The sequence below is a fragment of the Emydura macquarii genome, unplaced genomic scaffold (assembly GCF_026122565.2).
Source record: "Emydura macquarii macquarii isolate MOO-44397 ecotype Brisbane River unplaced genomic scaffold, CSIRO-AGI_Emac_v2 contig_968, whole genome shotgun sequence".
In the NCBI taxonomy this organism is placed as follows: domain Eukaryota; kingdom Metazoa; phylum Chordata; order Testudines; family Chelidae; genus Emydura; species Emydura macquarii.
In genome coordinates this window covers 6,274,110-6,295,824 of record NW_027131105.1, presented here as the reverse complement: position 1 = coordinate 6,295,824, position 21,715 = coordinate 6,274,110, and the positions used below count along the sequence as shown (strand labels likewise).

Sequence of the window (21,715 nt, the reverse complement as noted above, 5' to 3'; positions counted from 1 at the left end):
CCACCATTCCCCAGTTTGCAGAGAGAGTTATGATTTAGTACCAGGAGGATCTACTGGAAAGGGCACTCCCTGGAGAAGGTGTACATGAATATTTTGATTGCAGGCTAAGGGAGGGAGGTCCATAGACCTCATCTAATCTTACCTCCTGTATGACACAGGCTAAAAAATTTCACAGGTTCTGATGTAAGCAGAAACATCTCTGATCAATTTCAATGGGAATTGCACCTGCTTCCTCGCAGGCTGAATATTTTTAAAAAACAAGATTGAATGTTTTTCTAACAGATCTGCTCTAATTCAAATATCAACTAATTCAGTCTATGGCCTGTGATATACAGGAGGTCAGGCTAAATGATCACAGTGGTCCCTTCTGACCTTAGAATCTGACTGCAAGAAAACCAAGGAAAGTTCAGGGAATCTTGGGAGTATTGGTACAGTACATAGCATAATGGGTTCTCTCCCATGACTAGGTGTCCTAGGACCTACCCGTAATATAAATAAGTAGACTCCCATTGTAAACCTACACATGGCACAGGTGTTCCCTTCACCACAAGATCCTACACACACCACTTAGCACATTTGTCAGTTTAAGAAGCACCCAGGACTGAAATAAGTAAGAGGGGCTACTGCTGCAAGTTAGTCCTTCCCTCCCGCCTCCCACATAGTCCTGGGGCAGCACAGGATTCAGTGGGTTAGGACCATAGGGGATCAACAGAATACATGTGTTTGGGAGCTCAAAGCTGAAATAGCAAGGGAGGCTGTGGGTCAAGTTTGAGGGGCATTGGCAAAGCTGTGCACATTGGGGAACCCAGGGGTGGAATGGCAGAGACTCTGTGGGTCAGGATTGAGGGACCTTGGAAGAGCTCTGGGTAGGGAGGGAAGCCAGGCCCAGAATAGTAGGTGATGTTATATGGGATTCAGAGCTGTTTGGGAGAAAGCCCAGTGCTATCAATCCCTAGTACTCAGCACCAAAATCATACAAGTTATCAGAATTCTAAAGAGACAGACAAACGTACAGATGAAGAATGGGCCAAAGAGTGCTACATTTACCTTCGGGTGGCTCTGACATGGGTGGAGTTAGACAGTACATGTGATACCCACGATCACAATCGTCACAGAAGAGCAGCTGGTCCTAAGCAGAGGGGGGAGGAAAATAAAGGAAAATTCGGATGATTCAACACAGCTTCACAAAGGGGCTCTATTTACAAGTCACTGCATGAGTCTGCCACCCCACAAAGAACAGAGAGTGCTTTAGTGACATGCAAGACCCTTCAGGGTCTTTACCAAGGATTGGACCTGCCAGGTTTGACTCTAAAACTATAAGCCTCTACCACCTGAGCACAAGAGTAACTCCATTAGCTGATAGCAGTAGTAGATTCCTATGTGCAACAGGAACTAAAAAGGCCCAAGTAACTCCTGCAGGGCTGGATCAAGGTGTAGTCACATGACTAGAGCCCTGGCTCTTTGATTCATGTTAAAAGGTCAGGATTTCAGGTTTCAAGTTTCTGCCCTTCGGGATTGCAAAACAAATTCTGGTAGTGTGACCTGAGTATAACTGATGCAGTGATGTATGCTTGAGTCTGCAGAGAGCCTGAGATTAATTGCTCTGAGAGGGGAGCTGCCACATGTGTAACCAACACAGCCTGCTTGCATCTGCAGAGATACTTACGTAACAGGAGAAGCAACCACCAGAACCAGTGAGAAAGGCATACTGCCCAAGTGGAGTAGGACAGGCCCCCTGACCTGGGAGGAGAGGGCAATGCCTAGATGGCATGCCTAGTCTACAGGCTGCATTACTCCAGTCCAGAACACACACTCCCTGAGAGTCTACCTTGGACATTATCCACAGTCCCACCTCCCAGCTAGTCTCCATTCAGAATTTAAACTCCCACAATAATCTCCATTCCAAAGATTATCATCCTGTCACTGATAAAACCATTTGAGCGGCTGCTCTCACTGTGCAGCATGGCAAAATGTAGGCAGATAATGCTTGGGGAGATCGTTTCTGAGCACAGATATGTACCGCTCGGGGCAGTGGGTTTGCTGGTCCTCTTTAGGCCCTCATTTACAGCTGTGGATGCCCAAGGCATCAAGCCTGTTCTGCCCTGGTTGATCCCACCAGCAGTGAAGGGTACTCACATCGTTCTCTGAGGTACCACAGATGTTGCAGCATTTACACTCAATGCACTGCCAACGGTATGTCTTCACTGCTGCCATCATAACCGGGGTGAACTGGAGGCAAGAAGGATGTCCTGCCAAGGGGGATGAAACAAAGCCACACATGGATGTTAGACATGTTAGGCCTGGATGAGTGGCAGGATTTCAGAGAAGAGAAATGGAACATGAAATGGAAACAGGGAGGCAGGAAGATATATGGAGGTTGTTTCCAAATAGAAACAGCTGCAGTGATGATGGCTCTTGCCCCCAGAGGGGGAAATGGAGAAGGAGCAGACAGCAGAAGAGGAGAAGGCTCTCCAGCTAACAGGGGGGCAGGGTAGAGAGACAGAAAGACGGGGATGCTGAGGCACTGAGAAGAAGTGACATGCTCACGGTCACATAGCCAGTCAGTGGCAGAGCCAAGAGTTGGAACCCAGGAGTCCTGACTTCTAATCTCCTTCTCATCGAAGCCATTCTCATCCTACAGCTGAATACAGAACCTGGAGGTCCCAAATCCCCGCCCTCCCCCCTCCTCTAACCCATTAGATCCCTCCCTCTCCCCTTGCAGGGCTGGGAACAGAATCTAGGAGCCCTGACTCATAGTTCCCTGGCTCCTCCTTCATCAGGCTTAGATGGGACAAAAGAAACCAGATAGCCAAAAAATTACACTGGCCTTAAATAAAAGAACAGACATGCTCCTTGCTCTTGGCAAGAGACACGGCAGCTTCCCATCATGCATCACTGCAGCCACCCCATGGGTCAAATAAGGGGGCAGCCAGCATAGAGAGCCACCCCAACTCAGTGAAATGAAGCAGCAGCAGCAGCACCTTATGCTGGATCACCTGCATCCAGCCTCTTAACGGCGGGTGTTACAAATCAAAGTACCTGATCGCCCACAGTCTGAACACGACACCAACTCCTCCGGGTGCCCAGTCTTCTTATTGATTTTTGAGTCTCCCAGGCAGAAGTCACAGTAATTGTTGGGCAAAGCCAAGCCATCCGGACCTTTCTTGGCTGTTTGGAGAAAAGCCCACCCCACCAAACAGAGAAAAAGTTATTTGGAGTGAACAATGGCACCTAGGAGAACGTTCCACGAGATTCCTGAAGGGAGTTTGGCCCACATAAGCTTCCAGATGCAGTAGAGAGGAGGTCAGGCTGCAGCAGATGTACCCACTTGTGCAGTACCTTCCTTTTGAGGATCTCAAAGCATTTAGAAACACAAAGCCTCATAACTCTACATGTGACAAAGGTAACTGTTCTTTTACGCATGTTATGCAAAGGTAAACAGAAACAGAGGGGGGACGTGATTCACCTAACACACAGCTAGTTGGGGCAGAGGTGGAAAAAGAGTCCAGGAGTCCCAACAGCTGGTCTGGCTAATCTAGCTACTCTGCTAGATCCCCCTAGCTCAGAAGTAGTCAATTTTTGTCAAGGTCCAAATTTTTTGGTCAAAGTATAGTCAAGGTACAGACTCCAGAGAAAGTAATTTAAAAAAACCCACCAACAATAATGATAATAAGTAAATAAAAATATGTTGAGGTCCGTTCAAAAGTGTCTGTTAGTCAAGATTTGGCCCACAGTCCACCTATTGACTATCCGGCCCCAGCAGATCACATTGGTTCCAATGGATCCCAGGTGTCTCAGTTCCCTGCTCTAACTCACTAGTCACACTATGCTCCTAGAGCTAGAGACAAAACTCAGGAATCCTGACTATGAGCCCCTACTGTTCTAGCTCACTAGGCTCCCCTGCTTCTTTCCTAGAGGTGGGGATAGACCATAGAAGTCCCAGTCGTAGTCTTAGCTTCCTAACCACTATCCTCCAGCCTTATGTCTACATTTCTAATGAAGGCTACAGAAGAGCCAGGAAGTGCAGGGGGCAAGGCAGTGGCTAAAGGTCTTACATTTCTGCTCCTCGGATCTCTGAGAGACAGGCGTTGGGGGCTGCGAATCTTCTTTATCCTCCCCCTCCTCCTCGGCCAGGTGGGAGTGAGCATAGTGGTAACTGAGCCCAGGGCGGTTCTTGTAACGCTTCCCGCAGACTGCGAAAGAAAATGGGGACAGGTCTGAGCACCTGGCAGGTGCCTGAGCAACACACACCACTGTTCACCTCCATCCCCTAGCTTCCTTCACCTGCACCCCCCAGATTCCTGATATAGCGCTTCCCAACCCTTCCTCCTCCCTGAGACACAACAGTTAACAGTGTACACCAGCCAACATGACTTCAGGAGGCCGCTCTCCTGTTTGCCCAGCAGATCTTTATTGGGGGGGGGGGGGGGGAGGAAGAGTAGGGGGGGGGGGGAGAGAAGCTTTGCCCAGAATAATCCAAGCCATGAAACAGAAGGAAATTCTCATCTTCTCTTAGGTTTAAACCTGCCTCCCTCTGAAATTTAGGCCTGAGCCCTCTAAGGGCGGTGTCCCCAGGGAAGCATGGTTTCTGGCATCAAGAGGCACTGAATCCAGTTGAAGGCACCCCAGACACCAGAAAGCAAAAATCACTATCTCCCTCATCCCCTCCCCGTACTTCTGTTGCCCCTGCCTGCTTTGCTGTCCCCAAAAGGCAGCTGTGCTTCACAGCCATGGTGAGGGTGCAGGGGTCAGAGCAAAGGCCAGTTTTCCATGTGATAAACCAACCTCCCTTGTAGGGCTGGAAATAGACATCATGAGGCCTCTGGAGTCGGTAGCCACCTCCCCAGTCCACGTTCCTTTCTTACCATTTACCCCTGACGCTGTTCGGTGCCAGAATGGCAGCCTCAGAGACCAAAACCCACAGAATAGGCACCACGCAGGCAGCATCAGCATGAGTTTTTCCCATACTCGCTGGCCACAAGCCAGCAAGGACAAGTCCTACCGTGGAGGGACTTCCCCACCTCCATGTGGTGGCAGACTGAGAGGTTAGTCTTCATGGCATATCCACTGGCCTCTCAGTGTCAACAGAAGGCTTCTAAGAAGTGGGAGCCACTGGATACTGGACTGAAACCAATCCGACTGGGTTCATGCATTGGCCATTACTCAACAGTCAGATGGTAGCGGCTTTTGGTCACCAACAATCTAGGCTGTATTCAAACTGGTGAGCTAGCAGTGAGGGGGCTCAGAAGTCTACCCCCATCCTGTGCCACCCAATGCCCATTGTATCAATTACATCTTGATGGGTGGGGGGAGAATCACAACAGGTTCTCTGCTCCAATCCACTCCCTTTCTGCCACTAGAGTGGGAAACTCATACAAGTCCACAGCTGGGGAAACACCCAGTAGGCAGTGCTGGCTCTTATGCTTCCCTCTTTGCTAGGATGAGTTTGTGTCAGGCGTGGCTGGAGCATGATGCGTTCCTTCCATGTCCCGTTGGCACACAGTTCTTCAGGGATCATTCCAAGCTAGTGCAAATTAAAGCATCCCCCCTTGGCTGCTCTCATTTGCCTTGGAGTTGGAAGCTGGGCCACAGTAAAGGATCTGCCCTTGCATGCAAAGATCCCTGACTTCGTCTTCTTGCTTTATCCCTCTCAACCCAGTGAGACAGAACCCTCAAATCCCACTTATGGATGCCACCAAGCAGGTGAGATAGGAAGGCAGAGAGTGAAATTTTCAGAAGCATCTAAACAACTTAGAAGTCTAAATCCCATTGAGCTTCAATGAGACTCTGCTTCCCTAAGGCACTTTTGAACTGGGGCTTAAGCACCGTCCCCACTATAAAAGGTTTGCCAGAGCAGCTCTATCAATAGAACTATACCAGCAACCCCTCACTAGGCCAGGTCTACATGCGGGACTTCTTCCTGCATAATAGCTGTATCAGTCAGCCACAGAAAGAGGAGAGACAGCTGACCAACAGAGCTGTGCTGGCAGAAGTCCCTAGTGTAATTAAACCGACAAAGCTGCACTTTTACCAATACAGCTTGTTTTGTTCAGGGGGAATCTACGTGTGAGCGTGCGTGCTGGTTTTACCATGCTAGGGTAGCACTGTCCACCCAAGCAGCGATTTGGCAGTATAGTGTATGGGACTGAAACCCACCCAACTAATTTCATATGCTGGCCTCCAAACCACAGTCAGATGAGGATTGTTTTCAGTCACTATGACAGACTGGATTCGAACAGGCAGTAAGGGGAACAGTATCCTACCTCCACTGTGAGCCAGGTCTGCATTATTTCTATTACATCCTGCTTGAAACAGAACTGGGGGAGGGGAGAATACCAGCAAAGCACTTATAGCATAGACATGGGCTTTAGTGGAGAAGCAGCTTATACCATCAAAAAAAGAGAGCGTTCTTTGACAGTATAATTTATACTAAGTCCTCGAATGAAATAAGCTAGGGTTTTTTTGCTGGTATAAATTATTCTACACTAAGGCTATGTACACAGCGGCAAATCAGATCGATTTTTCCGGTTCAATTGAGCAACAGTGAAGACACGCTCAATCAATCCGGAAGTCGATCTAATAAAACCACCTCCCCAAAATGCGTAGCGCTGCAGCGACAGGAACACGTTTCCATCAGCGCAGCACAGTGGAGACAGCATGCTAAAGGCAAGTTACAAAGTCATCGGGAGTTATGGAAGCTACTTATGTAAATCCCGTCGACTGCTGCCAAATTTTGCCAACAGTGTAGACCTTCCCCTCAGGCTTTTGTAAGCACAGCTTGTTGGTTAGAGGTCACACTTCTAACTGACAGAGCTATGCTGGAAATACTTTTCAGTGTAGGCCATGTCTTAGGCTCCTAAATCACTTAGCCAAATCACTTAACTTTTCTCAAAATCCCTATCATCCAAGCTTGCTACTGGGTGGGAATGGAGTCCTGGCTGGATAACGAGGAAGAGAGAGGCAGGGAGAACACAGGGAAAGTGATGAAGCTTAACCTGGGTCTTGGAAAGGGGTTGATTAATTAGGGTTTGCCAAGATTTGTCTGGAAAAGCAAAGATGGAGACAAGAGACATCCCAAGCCTCTTGGTTATTTAACCGGAAGATTCAGATCTAGCAAAGAGAGGAAAAAAGACAAATCCCTCTAAAACCACTTTAAGTTACAGTCAATTTACATAGCAATTGGAGAGCCCATTTGCCAAAGGGAATTATTGCTCTCTTAGCGCTGTGTAAACATAAGTACAAGCCAGGCCTGGCTAGCTCCTCCAGCAGTACTGTTCTCTGGATACTTCTGCTGCGGCAGGGATCTTGCACACACTAGTTTGGATGGAACAGAGTTGGACTCTGAGCAGCCATTGGGAAAGCCAGTGTTATGGTTAGTGTCTCGATGACTGGCCTCTAGTCTAGGCAATACCATATTATAGGTATTAAACAACAGTCATTACAATAAGAATTAACACTTCTGTTCTTATGCAGCATATTTCATTCAAAGACCTCAAAGCACTTAAAGGGGATATTTATCCACTACTTTATAGATAAGAAAACAGAAATTAAGACTCTTGCCAACATCACGCAGACTCAGAGGCAGAGCCTAAAGCAGAACCCAGGAGTCTTTACTTCCACTCCCCCTCTGTTCTAACCACTATATCCCATTCCCCTCCTGGAGCTAGGAATAGAACCCAGGAAGCCTGACTCCCACTCCCCGCTCCTATTCCAACCCACTAGACCACCACTCACCCCTCCTGGATGTAGGACTAGAACCCAGGGGGTCCTGACTCTCAGGCCCTGGCTGTAGCCAGACAACATTGTTGATCCACAGAGAACAGAGGCAGCAGAGGATTAGTGACGAAGTGATTGGGGGTGGGTGGGAGAACCAACACACTGGATTTCTCTTCACTACAGATGCTGTGTAACGAATGATGGGTTATCAGGCTCTACATGAAGAGTTTAATGAGGTCACTGAAGTATGCACTGTTGCAGAAAACTGCAGATCCATAACTTTGCCCATCAAATATTTAACAGAGCCTGCAAATTCCAGAGCCCTAGCCAACGCACTGGCTTGTCCAGGAGCCTTTTGGACCTGGTGTTGCATTAATATCTAATCCCGGCTGTGAAAGAAAAGGGAAGCATTTGGCAGAGCCGTGCAGGTGCAGCTTAAGCAAGATGGGGGTAGCATGTTAGCTAGGAGGCACAGGAGCCCAGTGAGTCGAAAAAGCCACCACAAGTCCGAGCTAAGAGGCGGAACGGCAGCATAAGGGAAAATCAATTTGACTGTTATTACACCATCATTTACCAGCTGGGCACGTGTCACTGGTGTCCTTGCCAAGCCAGGGGGTGTTGCTACAGCAGCCAACAGGGCCGGTTCAAGCCATTCCACCCCCTTCAGAATTCTGAGCAGGACAATGGTCAACCCCACCCACCCCCCATGATGTCTGTCATTCATTCAAACATCCTGCAGTTTTAATGGTCCCATAACATTCCCATTTCCCAAAAGGCATCCCGCCATGGTAACCAGAACCCCTAGAATAAAGTCGGTCTTTAAGCTTCAGAGGCCTAGTCAGCAACATCAGAGAGGGAGAGAAATCATGCTTTTTTTTTTTTTTTTTAAAGTATATATTTGAGCCAAAATCTAAACAGTAGCTGATAACCTTTGACTCTCATCCAGAGTCTGACATGGCCGGGTTCTGACAGAGTAAAAGCACAGTGCCTATTCCAGTAGCAATATACTTTGGCATTTGTAAAAGGAAAAGAGTCATGCCTCGGCCATTCCAGAGTGGGTCTGAATTTGTTATATGAATTTACTGCTGGCAAAAAGTACCAGATTGACATCCCAAGACTGTGAAGGCCTCTTTGCATCCATAGCACCAGGAACAGGTGGGCAAGCTTCTCCCTACACTGTGGGCAAGAGAGAAGATTTTCAAAACTGACTAGCAATTTTGGGTGCCCTGTTTGAGACATCACCAAGGGGCCTGATTTTCAGCAAGTGTGTGGGCCTGCCCTTTAAAAAACAACTAGTCTGATGATAGAGCTTTATAAGTTTATGACCAGGCTGACATAATAGGGCTGCCTGAGATAACAGGGACAGACTCAATGAACCAGGAGGTCCTTCTTAATGTAATGTTCTGCAAATTAGGCCCCTTTAATAAGGGCTCTCAGGTTGGGCAACCTAATACTACCAGTCACATTTGAAAACCATGGCCAAAGTGAAAGGGGAAGCTTAGTTGCCATGGCCTGTTCAATCCATGGCTTCTCTGACAACAGGAGAGCCAAGGAGTGCCAATTTTGGTGGTGATTTGGTTCAATTTTTCTTGGTGCTCTGGATTGAGATCACACTCCAAAGAGTTTTTAAAACTAACATTTCAGGAGAACAAAGTCAGGAGGAAATAAAAAAAGCAGACAGAGAGAATGGACTACCTCGGTCGGGAGGTTTCAAGGTATGCTTTTGTTTGTAACTATCTGAAATACAGAAAGAGAATAATGAGAAAAAAGGTGAACACACCATAGGTCACACACATGGCAAGCAACAGAGAGCAGAGTGAATTTAAAAGGAGAAAACAGAAAAAAATTCTGTTTAGTTTTCTTAAAAAAACTAGTGACAATTCTACCAGGAGAGCAGGAAGAAGAGAGAGAAGTAACTGCAAAAATTCAGGACTTTTTACATTCTTTTGCCAATTTAAAGTTCAGAGCCACAGGAATAGCCGCTCCCTTGGGATGCTTGAGCTTCTCCAGTGGGATTCCCACTAACAGCAATATAGAACTCTGCAAGGGGCAGCATGGATATGGTCTTGGGGGACATGGCAGCTACTACCATATCAGAAAGGAATAGTAACGCACAATAGGGACCTCACAGAAAAACCCATTTGCTTGCCCAGAAACGCGCTTGATGTATTCATTCCTGGCAGGACTAGCATGCCTTTCTGTTGCCATTAAAATCACTGGAATTGAATCCCGTTAGACCTAAATTAGTTCTCCCATATTACAAGTGTGGCATGAAACCCATGTTTCGTGGCCAGAGCATGGACCAAAAGGTCTTTAGGACAACGATCAGCAAAGCAGCAACTATATCTCCAGTAGGACAGAATTGATCCCTGTCCTCCAGCTGAACTATGAGGTCTGAGAAGAAGGAGAGGACAAAGTAATTGGATTCCACAAACCCTGCAGCAAACAGATAGCTGAGTCATGTATTGAATAGCATAGGGAAGAGTGGGTTGGGCTTTTCCAGGCCCATAAAACAGACTGAACCTAGAAATCAAAGACAGGAACCCTCGGTTAGTGGGAATGAGACCTCGGTGTTCATTCTCCCCACTACCCATACAGTCAAGAGGCAGTTCTCACCCATTAGATTCAGAGACCCTAGCCGGACATTAATAAGGAGCCCTGACAGCTCCTTGCAGCCAAACAGAAAAGCAGTATGTTGGCACTGCTGTCAGAAATGCCGCTCACACCTGTGGTGCAGGCTAAAGTGTTACAAGAACACAAGCAGAGACACTGGCCGTTTCATGCAGTCCAGGCATCTGCAATGGTCTCCTTGCCTAGCGAAGATTCTGCTTGAGTGGGAGAACCTGCCCCCAATGCCAAATATCAGTGTGTTCTCCCAGGAAAAAAACAAACTGTGAATTCTCCACACTCAGCAGAAATGACAGATCTGGATGGGACTGCAGCTCCAGGAATAACAAAGAAAGGGGGAAACTTACAAGTCCTCTGAATATTCTCAGATCCACCTTCATTTTGAATGACTATCACACCCCTGCAAAAATCCCATTTTACCCCCAATGGATCCCGGAACACTTCTCCCTTCACCCCTACTCCAAAAGCAAGTACATTTGAGACAGCTTGGTCTCAGACTACAGGGAGACAACAAGCGCTTTTCATACTCACTATCACAGGCATAAGGTTTATCTCTATCTTCTAATATGGCCGCATCCAGCTTCTTCCGAGCACCACTGACACCTTTACCCTGGGAACCAGAAAACATCCTATCAGTGAAGTGCTGTAACAAAGATATTTACTTCTGGAATCTGGTAATTCTTATGTCACCAAACTAGCCAACAGTCCATAATGGCCTAGCCAAAGGGGCTCCTAAATGTGTGTAGTTCAGCTATCAAAATAACCAATCCGCTTGAATAAGTCAATCAAATGGCGCCCCTTAGTGGTCTTTGCCTGAAATAATTAATAGATTTTAAGGCCAAAATGAACCATTAGATCTAGTCTGACCATTTTGACCAGTTATGCAAGTTATTGGGCTCAATACAGGGGTTTGGCGAACGCCAGAAAGGTATCCGGTCTGGATTTGCAGACAAGAAGAGATGGAGATTCCACCACTTCCCCTGGGAGTTTGTTCAATGGTTAACCACTCTCACTGTGAAAAATGTTTACCTTATTTCTAATATGAATTTGTCTGGCTTTTTACATCCAGCCATTGGTTCTTGTTCTGCCTTTCTCTACTACGTTAAAGACCCCTTTAGTAACCTGGGATTTTCTCCCTGTATAGGACTTCTACACCCTAATCAAGTCAATTCTCAAATCTTCTTTCTGAAAAGATAAACAGATCCTTTAGGGCATGTCTATATTGGGTATGCCTCCCTCTTTAGAGTATGTCCCAGAGCCAGGGCTCCAGCCCAAGTCTGAACAACTACACTGCAATTTTACAGGCCCAACTCCTGAGCCCCACAAGTCTGAGTCAGCTGGCATGGGCCAGCCACAGGTGTTTAATTGCAGCGTAGACATGCCTTAAGTCTCTCCATGCATTTTCTCCAGCTCTCAAGTCATTTTTGTGGCTCTTTTCTGCACCTTCTCCCATTTTTCAACATCCTTTTTAAAGGGTAGACACTAGAACCGGACCCAGTATTCATCTCACCAATGCCATCCACAGAGTTAAAATCACCTCCATGCTCCTACTCACTACTCCCCTATTTATACATCCAAGACACATTCCAGGCAAGAACTGGCCTTGGAGACCAAGACAAAGTGAGTCTCAGATTAAAACAATAAGAGTTTTTTTCAGAAAATTCAAAAAACCACATGAAAGTGAACCAAGATGTGGTTATTTACCTAGTTGGCCTAGCCCAGCTACCAGAGACTAACTATCCCTTGAGAGATTTCTCCCATTTTCTGCACACACGAGACAGACGGTGATAGTATGATAATGACTATTCTCTAGTGCTTCAGGGCTTCAGCCAGTCACCTGCATGGGTCAAGAAGGAAACTTTTTTCCCCTGATGCACAATCATCTATTTTGGTTTTCCTCCATCTTCCTCTAAGAGCAGCTATTGGTGGACATCCTTTGGAATGGACTGGCAATCTGAGGTGGTTCAGAGGATCCTGTGTCTTTGATGCCTGGCTGGTGTGTCTTGCTCACATGTTCAGTGTTTACTGATCACCAGATCTGGCATTGGGAAGGCATCTTCCCCCACAACAGATGGGACTTCATGAGGTTTTCATCATCTACCAGGATCATCTGAACAGGTCTCACTTAATTCCCTACCATCATAGGGACCTCAATCATTGGTGGCACCTGCATCTCCCCTGGAGCACACAACAGTTTAGTTCCCTGAGGACTAAAATGCTTTTATTTAACTGAAATCACTGAGGCCAATGCAGGGGTGCTGGGGTGAAATTTAGTATCTTGTGCTATACAGGCGGTCAGACTAGATGATCAGATGGTTCCTTCTGGCCTTAAAAATCTATGGAACTGAAAAAGAAGTGAACCTGCAGTGGCAATCACCCAAAAGATATAACCTATGGGTTATATTATTAAATTAATTATTAAAAGAATTATTAAATTCTTTCCAGGCAACATTGCAGCAGCATTTGAGCAATTGCTTCAGGCCTCTCTGGACTTGTTTGCAGTGCGATTGTAGTAAATGTGTCCTGCCTGCATCAGTGCAACTCCGCTAGGTGTTTTTTAGCTGCTGTACCACCTAGACCTAATCTGAAGACATGATAGCAAACGTGCACATGGCCCCATCTATTCCAAGGCTTCTGATATTGCTAGCACCAGTGACAGTGGAAGGGAGGTTTGGGAAGCGTAGGGCAACTAGGCTGGGTTTTTTAAAGAAGGGAATCAGGTACCCAAATCCCACTGAATTTCTTCTGAGTTCCCCTAGGCTCCTTTGGAAATCCCAGCCCTATTTCTTAACACTGTAGCAACATGTTCTGTAACCGTGTTGGGTGTGGATATAGGTAGTATTGACTAGGATTTACCACATGGTCACAAGCATTAATGGTGACAGGCCTTTACAGCAACCATTGGTATATCAGTCTTGTGGAGAAATTCATAGCACAATAGCACATAGAACATAGCACATAGAAATTCATAGCGAGACAGAACCAGGACAACCCACAGTACCATAACTCACTCCAGCTGGCATTACCTTGGCTTTGCCCTTGCCTCGTCGCTTTGGTGTATCTTCTTCATAGTCTTCATCATCCAGATCATCCAGAAAGTCATCAGGTTCAAGGATCCGCTGTAGAGGGAACAGGGTTTATTGTAGAAAAAAAACTTGGCATGGTTTGGGGAAAGAAAGAAATGGACAGTGATGTTAGAACTTGGCTGAGGTATGTCCACCAGAAGTTACATCTGTTTCAAACACACACACATACAGAGGAAGAAGTGACGTATATGGGAGGGGGAGGGTTTTTAAGTACATTTTACTCCCAACCACACCAAAGAGAAGGGTGGTCTTGTGGTTACAGAACTAGGCTGGGATTCAGGAGATCTAGCTTCAGCTCCTGGATCCACTACAGACCTTGGGTGAGTCACTCAGTCCCTAATTCAGCATGGAATTGTGGCTAACTTTGATGAGTAGTTATTTATTTTTTTAAAAGGTGAAGGAATTTACTACAGGGAAACATAAGACATCATAGCTAAGAAGCTTATTGCAGAACAGACTCAGTGATGGGAGAACTGCAGTGCCAGGGAATGCTGCTCACCCCAGACTGGCAAATGCTGGGAAAGGTCCTACACAAGGTCCTGCTAGGGAAGAGAAATAATTACTATGGAGCAGATTCTCCATTCTCACCAACAGAGGACGAGACAGAGAAGGGGTGCTCTCTCCTTTAAAGCATGCTTGGATAGATGAAGTAAGGATGATGCAATGTGTAGCAGATTTTGCTATCCACAAAGTAGTGGTTCTCAACCTATTTACCATTGTGGGCCGCATATGCAGTGACATATGATGTGTGTTGCATCAACACAACATACATACTATCTGTATGGCCCCAAGGATGTCACATGGGCCACAGCTGTGTGCTGACTGGGCTGCAAGCAGCTCGTGGGCTGAGAACCACTGGCTTTATGCTATCAAACAGAGTATAAGTAATGGCAGCTAACTATAGATTGCTATGATCACTGATCATAATGGCATCATTTGCTTGTGCTCCCCTGGTCCATTTGTGGTATCCACTTGTTTTCTCTGGTCTTACATTCTGATGTTAGTTCTTTGGGGCAGGGGACATTTCTTTGCTCTGCGTTTGTACAGGGCCCAACATAATGGACTCCTAGGCTATTTACATGACAAATTAAATGAGATTACTCAATTAGGCACTTTTTGGATTGGGGCCATAATCTCATAGTGCTTCAGTTCCCTTCCAGTAAAATGGGGATAATTTTCACTTTCACCCCAATGCTTTGCCTGTCTTGTCTATATAGATCTTTCCCATTATCCTACACACAGTATGTGCACAACACCTGGGAGGATGGGGCCCCAATGAGGCCTCCAGATGCTGCTGTGATACAAGAAAAAAAGCAGTCCCATGCAAAGGATATATAATACAGACACCATAATAAAGAGCACTCTATAAAAGCCTAGAAAGCAAAACATTGTTTACACTGAAGTTCCCATGATAATACATTTATCTAGCATCTTTCATCCCTATATGGTGCACAGAGGGGAACTGCTTCACACAACACTAAGTTGCAGCTGTCTCTGTGATAGAACACAGATTTTGATTGTGGAGAACTTTGAAACTTCTGATTTATTTTTTATCAAAGAACGTGTGACTCAATTTTCCCTCTCACGTTCTATTGTTACCTGCCAGTTTTGAAGGGGTTAAACTTTTCTCTTGAAACAAGACAAGCAGTGCAATGAGTGAGGGGGAAATCACTAAGCATGAATGACCTATCAGAAACTGACAACATTAAGGGATAATTACAGCAAAGTTCTGAAGAGGTAAATAAGTTGGCAGAAGTACCATAGCAAGGGGAGAAACTGCAGAGACTGGTTTTGACAGGTTCCTGAGGACCAGCAGACCAAGAACTGAGACATATACAGAATGGACAGATTGCTATAGAGAGGGGGCGTTCTCACTGATTATAGTTTCATGTCAGTTCATGGATCCAAGAGGAACAAACCCTGACAAAAGGTTTGAGGGAGCTTGAAACCTACCAGGGTCTCCATGTAGAAGATGGGTAACACCTGGTAAAAGGCATGCATACAATCTATTTATTGTTTTCAAGATGTGTTTTCTCTGTAGTGCTTTTGGTTCTGAATAAATCCTTCCTTTATGAAGGATGGCTGGTCACTGGTAAACGCTGTCATTGTCCCTGGGAGAGAGCAGGACAGCAAATGCTGAACTAAACTCTGACTTGCTAAGGTGATCACGGTGAGTTTCAGGAGGAAATTGTAGCCTAAATCCCCAGAAAGAAAGGAGAGGAATGCAGGTTCCTGCCCCAAGATAGGTAATGGGTTGAGACCTGAGTGGGGGTACCTTAGGGCAGGCCACAAATGAGTCAGAAGTGCAGTTACCTTGGCTTCTGTGACTCTGATTTCACACCAGCCCACCAATTTCATCCGGCATTATTCCTAATTTACACTGACCATTCAACAGTTTAGGACAGAAAAAGAATGCATCTGTCTGAAAGGGCATCAGGTATTCAGGAGGGAGAATTGGAATTTGGCGAAAGACGGTGGGGCAAACCTCAACTCTTATGAAAAGAGCAATGAGATATTTTGTGACCAGAAAGGATTTTGGAAGTTAAGGTCCTACACACCACAAACTGTATACAACTCTGCCAGAGAATGATGGAGCCAACCCACCTGGAATTTTAACATGGGCTTCCAGCAAATCGGTTTAACAGAGTTGCTTTGCAGTGTGGTCTAGTAGATAGAGCACTGGAATCAGGAGACCTGAGCTCTTATTCCACTAACCTGCTGTGTGACTTTGGACAAGCCTGATCCCCTCTAGGTACCTGTTTCCCCTTCCACCCTTTGTCTATTTAGATTGTACGCTCTTCAGTGCAGGAATTGTCTCTTTCTGTATGTTTGTTCAGTGCCTAGCAAAATGGGGCCAAGTTTTTAGTTGGCCTACAGCAACCAAAATATCAAATAGTAATAACCACAATTTGCAGCAGTAGCTGAGACCTATAGGACTGGAACATTTATGGCAATGCATTGGGTATTGAACCAAGGCAGTTACTGCCAACCTAATATTCAATCCACTAAGCCACCCCCTCTCACTGGATCACAAAGGAATGCTCAAGACAATTAAGCAAAAGAAAATACAGAGGCAGAGATTGAAGCAATTTTACACATGTAAATCTGGAAAATTTTCAGCTGGAAAGTTCCCACCCCAAAAATTAGTCTGACAAGGGGTAAAGGATAAGAACAAAGTGCATGCTGAAGACATTTTCTCCATTCAGCTCCAATCCTTACTAGGCTTGTATGGCCCTGGTATGTGAGGCGTTCCTGGAGGTTGGCCAATGCATTTAATATAGATTCAGCAGTTCAAAAGGAGATGACGAAGAGCAGAGGCCCCTGTGGCTTCAAGGGCCTCGTTTATATTTCACAGCAAGTTCCACCCTCCTTATGGGAAAAAGTTCCTAGAAGCCAAAGTTAGTTTGCAGTTGGAGTGGGAGAGGGGGAATCTTTAACAAAAGCGAATAAAATTTGACGTTTTACAAAGGGAGGCTCTAGGAGTCCCAGGATCTTAACTTCACACAACAACAGGATTAAATATGGCATTGCAGTGATTGCACAAGATAAACAGAGGAGTCTTACACATGCTGCCACTGCTAATAAGCAGCTATGGACTCTGTGCAGAGCCACCTAGTGGATAGAGACTGGGCTAGGACTCAGGAGACCTGGGTTCTATTCCCAGCTCTGCCTCTGATCTGCTGGGTGATCTTGGGCAAGTCCCTTCAGCTCTATGCCTCAGTTTCCCTACCTGTAAAATGGGGATAATGGTACATACCTCATCTGTAAAGTACTACTGATGAAAAGTGCTTGCAATGGGGCACACAAACCAATTGTTGTTGTTAACAACACGTTATGCAGCAAGTGGGAGCCTGGGCAAGGGGACAGATTACTACCCTCATCTCTTGAAGAGGTGAGGGATGATGCAGAGATTAGGAAAAAAGGAATTTGGATGTAATGTAATTCAAAGCATGGCACCAGCATATACAATCCAGCATCACGCCACAGCTGTGGAATCAATCAATCCAGGCTTTGAAGGAAGGTTTGAACCCAATACCTCCTTTTTTGCAGAGGCAAACAGAAAGACAGACCCCACAAGGTTCTTTTAGGCTGGCCATCTTGCACTGTGAACAAATGCACATCAGATCACATCATCAGGGCCAATATCTGAATAGTCGAGCTCTAAAGTATAGATACAACACTGAGGGACAGATCAGATATACAGATAACCAAGTGCTACAGTGAGCAGTGTCGGCAACTCAGTAGAGGGCCCTCCTCCAAGTCAGTGCTGACCTCAGTGCCCCAGTAAGATACTAGGGGGGTGCTGCGTGCAAGGAATGGTGTGGGTGATTCAGCAGGTTTCCTCCAAGTCAGTGCTACTGACTCCAACCCCCCAGAATAATGGAAAGAGGCACAAAGTTACCATCTTTCAGATGAGAAGGAAAATAAAACTCCCATTGCTTATAGGACATTATAGATCCCATGGCACTTTGTATAACAATAAGTGTGATATCCTGGTTAAATCCCAACTTGGGTAATTTCATTCTGCCTCCCTTGATCCCCCTGCAGTTTCATTTGGTTACAATGTTCTTTGCTTCCTGCCCTAAACTTCTGTGCAGCTGCTAAACAGCCACTGCATTCCACGCTTCAGATGGCTACATGTGAGGGATAGGATGTAAGTACCCTGTTTTGTGATCTACTGATGACAAGTGCTTCCAATGGGGCACACAAACCCCATGTTGCCAAGAAACGGTTAATGCGCTGCTATGGGCTCAGTCAGGCCTCCCTCATCTTACTCCCTGCTACATCTGCAATAGGTGTCAGGCTTGGATGGAGGGGTTAAAAGAGAGAAGCCCAGTTCTGTTGGGAGCTGGATGGGAGGGAGAGCAGACCTCCAAGCTCTTACTCTGTAAGAGAAGTCTGGCTGGGGTGCTGAGTAAGACTAGTTCAAGTAATGCCCCACCGGAAGGGGGCAATTCTCAAATAAAAGCCTTTTGTCTTCTGCACTCAACCGAGGACACAGCAGTGAGTTGTTGTGAGCCCAGGCATGAAAACAGTGCTATGTAAGAGCTAGGTATTATTATTACTACAATATAGCCACCTCTTACCTAGCCTTACATGGGTATAGTGAGGGCTTGTTCTTGTAAAGGGTTTCCACAAACTTGGATCAAGACAAAGTATTTTCCGGTGAAGAATTTATACAAAGTGCACCAACTCCAAGCCAAAAAACTCACTTCAAAAGAAACTAACAAGTCTGGCTGCACAACTTTCTGCAAATATAAAACCAAGTACACACGGCTCCCCATAAAATAAGGCTGCTAGGATGAAACAACTTAAGCACTGGGTGAACATCCTCATGCTACCACAAGGATGGGATTAATTGCTGTTGCAGCACAGCCACATTATTCAGGACTGCGTCAATCGGTTGCAGATTGAACATGTGCCCATAGATAGGAAATAAAGTGGTAACTAAAGTACAGGGCTTCTGCTTGAGGCAAACAAACACAAAACAACCTGGGCTCCAAAAGAAATTAAAGGGAGAACAGCAGTGGAATGGAAAGTGGTTTCCAATTACTTCATTCTGTGCAACACATGACTAAAATCCCTAATTACTTTTTAACATACCCTTTATCAGTTATAAAAAATATTAGCCGGTAACATAATGAAGCAGGCAGCAGCCATGCTGTCAACTGGATTATTTGTACCCAACTAAGAGGAGCAGAACTGCTGTTTACTTAAGTAATAAGCTCACTGGGAAAAATCTGATTCTATAATGATGAGGATCCTGTAAGTACAAACACAGCACCCAAATTTCTAATGTAAAAAATAATGCCCTTTCAGAGCTTTTTTCCCCCATTATAATACAGGCACACAAAAAACCACATGAGCCCAGTTTTTATTCCCTTTTTGCAGATCCCTTAAAATTACAGTTTCAGTCTTGCTGCAGATTACACAAATGCCCTAATTGGTGTCAATGGAAATTTCTGAAACGGGTATTTTTAGAGGGTGCTTTGTAATCTGCTTGATTAGCATAAATGTTCCCAGGAAATGTATTTCTCTGCAGTCACCCCGAAGCATAGGAAAAATCAATGCAGGTTTCCCTGTATTGAATCTTTGTTGTTTAGGAGGCAAAAGACGGTGGGGGCCACTCAGAGCATAGTATGGTCCATGACAGTGTCCTTTGCAGCTCCTTCCTTACCTCATTTTTCTTTTAAACGGAGTGCTGAGGACTTGCAAGCTAAAACCTTGGACCAATGCAAAATAACACAGCTGAATTATTATTAATAGTATCTATTGCTTCTATAGTGCTTTTCATCAGCAGATCTCAAAGCACTTTACAAAGGAGGTCAGTATCACTATCCCCATTTTACAGATGGGGAGACTGAGGCACAGATCACTGGAGTGCTTTGCCCATGGTTGCCCAGCAAGCCAGTGGCAGAGTCAGTCCTCCCGAGTCCCAGATCAGCGACCTTTCCACTAGTTAACATGGCTCTTATAACACCCTCTGTGAAGTCAGGGAAACAGCAGCAATAAATACATAGTAATAATAGTACCAGCTAGCTCTAATATAGTACAGGCTAGTGGCAGAGCCAAGAATAGAAGTGAGTCTCCCAAGTCCCAGTCCAGTTCCCTACCCATGCACCCTCTCTATCAAGCCAAAATGGGGCCTGAATAAAATTAAATCTTTTTCTACCACCAGAAAGCAAATCCAACAGTTCATAGCACTCCTGGCTTCCTGCTCTCCCACTGCTACCGCCTGCTCCCCACACCCAATGACAGGTTTCCCCCATGGGCTCAAACTGTGTGCTCAGTGGCTCCCTCCCTAGATCCAGGCCTTCATCCTGTGCCAAAGGACACCCCACAACACCCTAAACTTAAAAGCAGCAGCCGGAGAGGAGTGCAACAAGAGAGAAACAAGGGGAAAAAATAGGTGTTTTGTTTGTCTTTAACAGCAAGACGTTTGTGTTTTACCATGAAGCTCCCTCTTGCAACATAGGGGAGAACGCCCTTTCTCTTCCGTACCTTCCGCGCACGGCTGTTAGTCACAGGGAACTCGCTGAGGCTGTCATCATCATTGCGCGGGTCTGGCAGGCTACGTTTCTCCAGGGGGTCAGTCCTTAGGAGGGCCTCCAGGCTGCTGCCATCCTGGGAGATCAGCCCCTCTTTCTTTAAGGTCTGATCAGTGTCTGTAGAGAGGGGAAAGAAAACTATACAGCCAAGAGCTGAAAAAGGCAGAAGCCAAGTGGGTTCTCTGTGCTATTAGGTCGCATCTGTATCAACAAATCAGCTAATTGTGTGCAAGTGGGAAAACACATCCAAGGCATGAGCACAATTTGGAGATGTAGTTAGGACCTGTCTACACTGTGGGACAGAGTAGACATGTCAGGTAACAGGAATGTGGCAACTGGGTCCTGCAATATGATTGATTCTGTAGCACAGATGGGACCTTGAACTGCGCTGGCACTCTGAAAATATCATTACAGTCTTTCTAGTCCAGTATCATCATCATCTGCCTGCCATGTCCAGAACCATTTACTTTGGTACCTCCACCATCTAACTGCACTGAATCAAACCAAAGGATCCATCTAGCCCAGTATCCCACCCTCTATCCCACAACGCTGGACCAGACCAATGACCCCATCTAGGTTAGTATCGCTGCAATATTGGCCATCAACAGGTGTTCCCAAGGAAGGTGTACATCCTCCAAAATAGGCAATTCTGCAACAACATTTTGCTCCTCCCGGAGCCCAGATGTTTAGTGGTTAATTTACATCCTGAAGGATAGTGAATCTCTCCTATGTTTATCTTACCTTGGTGCTTCCCAAATCTGGAGAAGGCCATGCTGCTCTAGAGATTCATGGGGTGAAAAACTGGGTAAAGCTGCAGAAGCCTGATCTACTCCAAATCCCCACTGAAAATATGCTCATGTGGGGTAAAACAACAGGCAGCTTCTTCAAACCTACATTCCCTCTCTGTTCCTGCAATGGTCCCAATCAGCTGCCCACAGCAGCAGCTCAGGTGAGTAAAGATAGCAGTTGACGACTCAAGCTCTTGTTACACAGAGCTCAGCCACAATTGCTACAACCCATACAGAGCCAACAATGGATGATTTCTACCCCGCTGGTGTAATTATGGCATTTGTGGAGCTCAGCAGGGCCAAGAGGTTATTTCTGACCATGCTCTACGCGTAGTGTGGATGTGATGTGGGTGATGCTACATCATCAATGCGGGAGGAACATATGAACACAGAACTGAGAGGGAACTCCTGGGTCATCGAGACCACTTCCCTAACATTGCAGGCAATA

At 45.9% G+C, this 21,715-nt stretch overlaps 1 protein-coding gene across 5 annotated transcripts in view; it reads right to left on the bottom strand.

The window, feature by feature from the left end:
• Positions 1-21,715, bottom strand: part of DPF2 (double PHD fingers 2) — a 37,501-nt gene that overhangs the window by 4,871 nt on the left and 10,915 nt on the right. For 2 of the 5 annotated variants that reach the window (XM_067543981.1, XM_067543985.1), the window contains 8 exons: positions 20,433-20,596; positions 13,371-13,463; positions 10,876-10,954; positions 9,412-9,453; positions 4,056-4,193; positions 3,040-3,168; positions 2,137-2,249; positions 1,048-1,129 (listed from right to left, as the gene is read on the bottom strand). In XM_067543981.1, the coding sequence (XP_067400082.1) occupies positions 1,048-1,129; positions 2,137-2,249; positions 3,040-3,168; positions 4,056-4,193; positions 9,412-9,453; positions 10,876-10,954; positions 13,371-13,463; positions 20,433-20,596 (840 nt within the window). The remainder of the gene's footprint in view (positions 1-1,047; positions 1,130-2,136; positions 2,250-3,039; positions 3,169-4,055; positions 4,194-9,411; positions 9,454-10,875; positions 10,955-13,370; positions 13,464-20,432; positions 20,597-21,715) is intronic. The other 3 variants (XM_067543982.1, XM_067543983.1, XM_067543984.1) reach the window with 3 other exon arrangements.